At 33.1% G+C, this 2,598-nt stretch overlaps 1 protein-coding gene across 1 annotated transcript; it reads left to right on the top strand.

Moving 5' to 3' along the window:
* LOC143575627 (putative xyloglucan endotransglucosylase/hydrolase protein 23) lies at window positions 1-1,354 on the top strand. The gene is made up of 3 exons (XM_077059945.1): window positions 1-462; window positions 638-831; window positions 924-1,354. Exons 1-3 carry the CDS (start codon window positions 193-195, stop codon window positions 1,300-1,302), a joined length of 843 nt encoding a protein of 280 aa, XP_076916060.1. The 5' UTR covers window positions 1-192; the 3' UTR covers window positions 1,303-1,354.
* Window positions 1,355-2,598: the final 1,244 nt, after the last annotated feature.

The following is a 2,598-nucleotide window of genomic DNA, read 5'->3' as shown; positions in this document are numbered from 1 at the left end:
ATGAAAAGAGTAATTAGAAACCGCATTCTTGACCAGTAAGTATTAGACACTAAGGATATGACTGGCACACACCAACACCAGCTGTACCTTAATTCACTACTCTCACTCACCCTCCTTCAATTCTTCATGCACACTTGACACTCCCTATAAATACCAGAACCCTTCAATTCCAAGTTATTAATACACATTCAAATGGCTTCATCTTTTACATTTGTACTTTCAGCTTCCTTACTAGTTATCATTTTTCTAGAGATCACCTCAGCCGATTTCAACAACGAATTCGATATCACTTGGGGGTCTGACGGTCACGGTAAGGTGATCAACGGCGATCTCTTAACACTCACCCTCGATAAACCATCTGGCTCAGCCTGCGAGTCAAGAAACGAGTACTTGTTTGGCAAAATCGACATGCAACTCAAGCTTGTACCCGGCAATTCTGCTGGCACAGTCACTTCATATTACGTAAGTTTTGTTAAAACATAAATAATAATGTAACTTTTTTTACGGCAATCTAATATACTCTTAATTATAATATAATGCTATATCTATGCCAACCACGGTACTTAGACCCTCAAGTCGAAAGAGAGTGAAATATATAGTTAGAAAATATTAATGGCTGTTTATGATTGTATTGTAGTTGCAATCTGAAGGGCCAAACTGGGATGAAATCGACTTCGAGTTCTTGGGAAACTTGAGTGGCGATCCTTATATTCTACATACAAACGTGTTTAGCCAAGGCAAGGGCGACCGTGAGCAACAATTCTACCTTTGGTTCGACCCGACTGTTGATTTCCACACGTATTCCATCCTTTGGAACCCTCAACACATCATGTAACTAGCTAGCTTTTAATTAACATATGATCAAACTATGTTTCTGTTGATAAGTAAACGTTGTTTGAGTGGTGATCGTGTATGGTCTTCAGATTTTCGGTTGATGGAACACCGATTAGAGAGTTCAAGAATGCCGAATCGATCGGGGTGCCTTACCCAAAAGACCACCCGATGAAGATACACTCTAGTTTATGGAATGCGGATGATTGGGCGACCAGGGGTGGGCTGGTGAAGACCGACTGGAGTCAAGCTCCCTTCACTGCTTCATACAGAAACTTTAAGGCGGATGCTTGTGTTGTGGCTTCCGGGAAGTCGTCTTGCGGTGACTCTGTGGCGTTGATGTCGGAGGAGTTGGATACTACAAAGCAGGAGAGGCTGAGATGGGTGCAGAAGAAGAACATGATCTATAACTACTGTTCAGATTCCAAGAGATTTCCTCAAGGCTTTCCTCCTGAGTGTAACATGGCATAGAAAGTACTTCGTTCGAGTCTTTGATCTCATAATGTATATTCTTTTATGTATCCTCAAAAGTTAAGATTAATTTATTCATATATGTAGCTACCAATAATTCAATAACAAAATCAATACCAATAAAAAGGTTGAGTAGATGATTATAAAAATAAAAGACGTGAAAACCAATATAATTAATTGTTATATGTTACATAATTAATTGTTACATGTCAAATAAAAATTAAAATGGGAAGAGCAGAAAGAAAACAACTCATATTATTATTATAACATGTGAGACATATGTTAATTTCTCATTTATTTTAAAAAAGTCTATAATTTTTTAAATGACATTGTTTTTGAAAAATTCACTATTATTTATATTTAACATTAGTATTACTTTGTCTTATAAAAATTAAAACAAAAGTTACGTCAATTTATCTTTCTGCTTGTCATTGTGTTTTTCTACTTATCATTATGTCTTGAACCCTTTATGCTTCTTATTGTGTATTTCATTTAAAAAAAATGATCAAATCTGAAAATTGTAATAGTGAAATAACACCGTTGTATATTCTAATATGTAAATATAGTGATAAAATAACAAGTTTATCTAATAAATAAAACATAATGATAGATACATATTATACAATAACCAGAAGCGTAAAACATAATAGTAAATACATATTACATAATAACCTGAACGCAATACACAATGAACATAATACTCTTTTTCTTGAATTAAGTGAATGGCACATGTCAATCCCGAACAAAAGACAATAAACGTAATACAAAATGATGAGTAGAAAGACACAATGATGAACAAAAGACAAAATGATGAGTAGATCGAATGACACAATGATGAACGAAAATCACAATGATGTAATTTTTGTTTCAATATTTATCTTTAATATCCAATTGAAAAACACCACGACTAGAACTTATAACACAATATATAGAAAACCCAATTAGAAAACACAATGACCAACCAATAATACAAAGTATAAAAACCCAATATTTGTTTTTTAATTTTTTTATAGCAATATGGTACTTCATTAAAAAAACACTTATTATTATGGTGAATTTTATTAAAAAGAATTGTCATATGAAAAGGTTATAGACGTCTTAAAAATGATGGGGGAATTACAATATGCTTATATGTGAAGAGAGAGTCAACAAGTGTTGACTATTGCATTTACGTTATTTCCATCCTTTTTTTTTCTCTTAAATTTATCACAGTCATTCAAATCTATGATCAATCACAATCATTCAAATCTAAGATCAATAGACTAGATTGATTCTCATACTTCATAATTTTTGTTT

Source organism: Bidens hawaiensis, unplaced genomic scaffold (assembly GCF_021521415.1).
Source record: "Bidens hawaiensis isolate Kalapana, Puna unplaced genomic scaffold, B.hawaiensis_p1.1 tig00027553_1, whole genome shotgun sequence".
Lineage (NCBI taxonomy): Eukaryota > Viridiplantae > Streptophyta > Magnoliopsida > Asterales > Asteraceae > Bidens > Bidens hawaiensis.
This window is presented reverse-complemented; position numbering and strand designations above follow the sequence as displayed.

Coding starts and splice junctions, on each gene's coding strand:
- LOC143575627 (XM_077059945.1), top strand. CDS start 193: ATGGCTTCATCTTTTACATTTGTACTTTCAGCTTCCTTACTAGTTATC. Junction 463..637: donor GCACAGTCACTTCATATTAC/GTAAGTTTTGTT, acceptor ATTGTATTGTAG/TTGCAATCTGAAGGGCCAAA. Junction 832..923: donor TGGAACCCTCAACACATCAT/GTAACTAGCTAG, acceptor TATGGTCTTCAG/ATTTTCGGTTGATGGAACAC.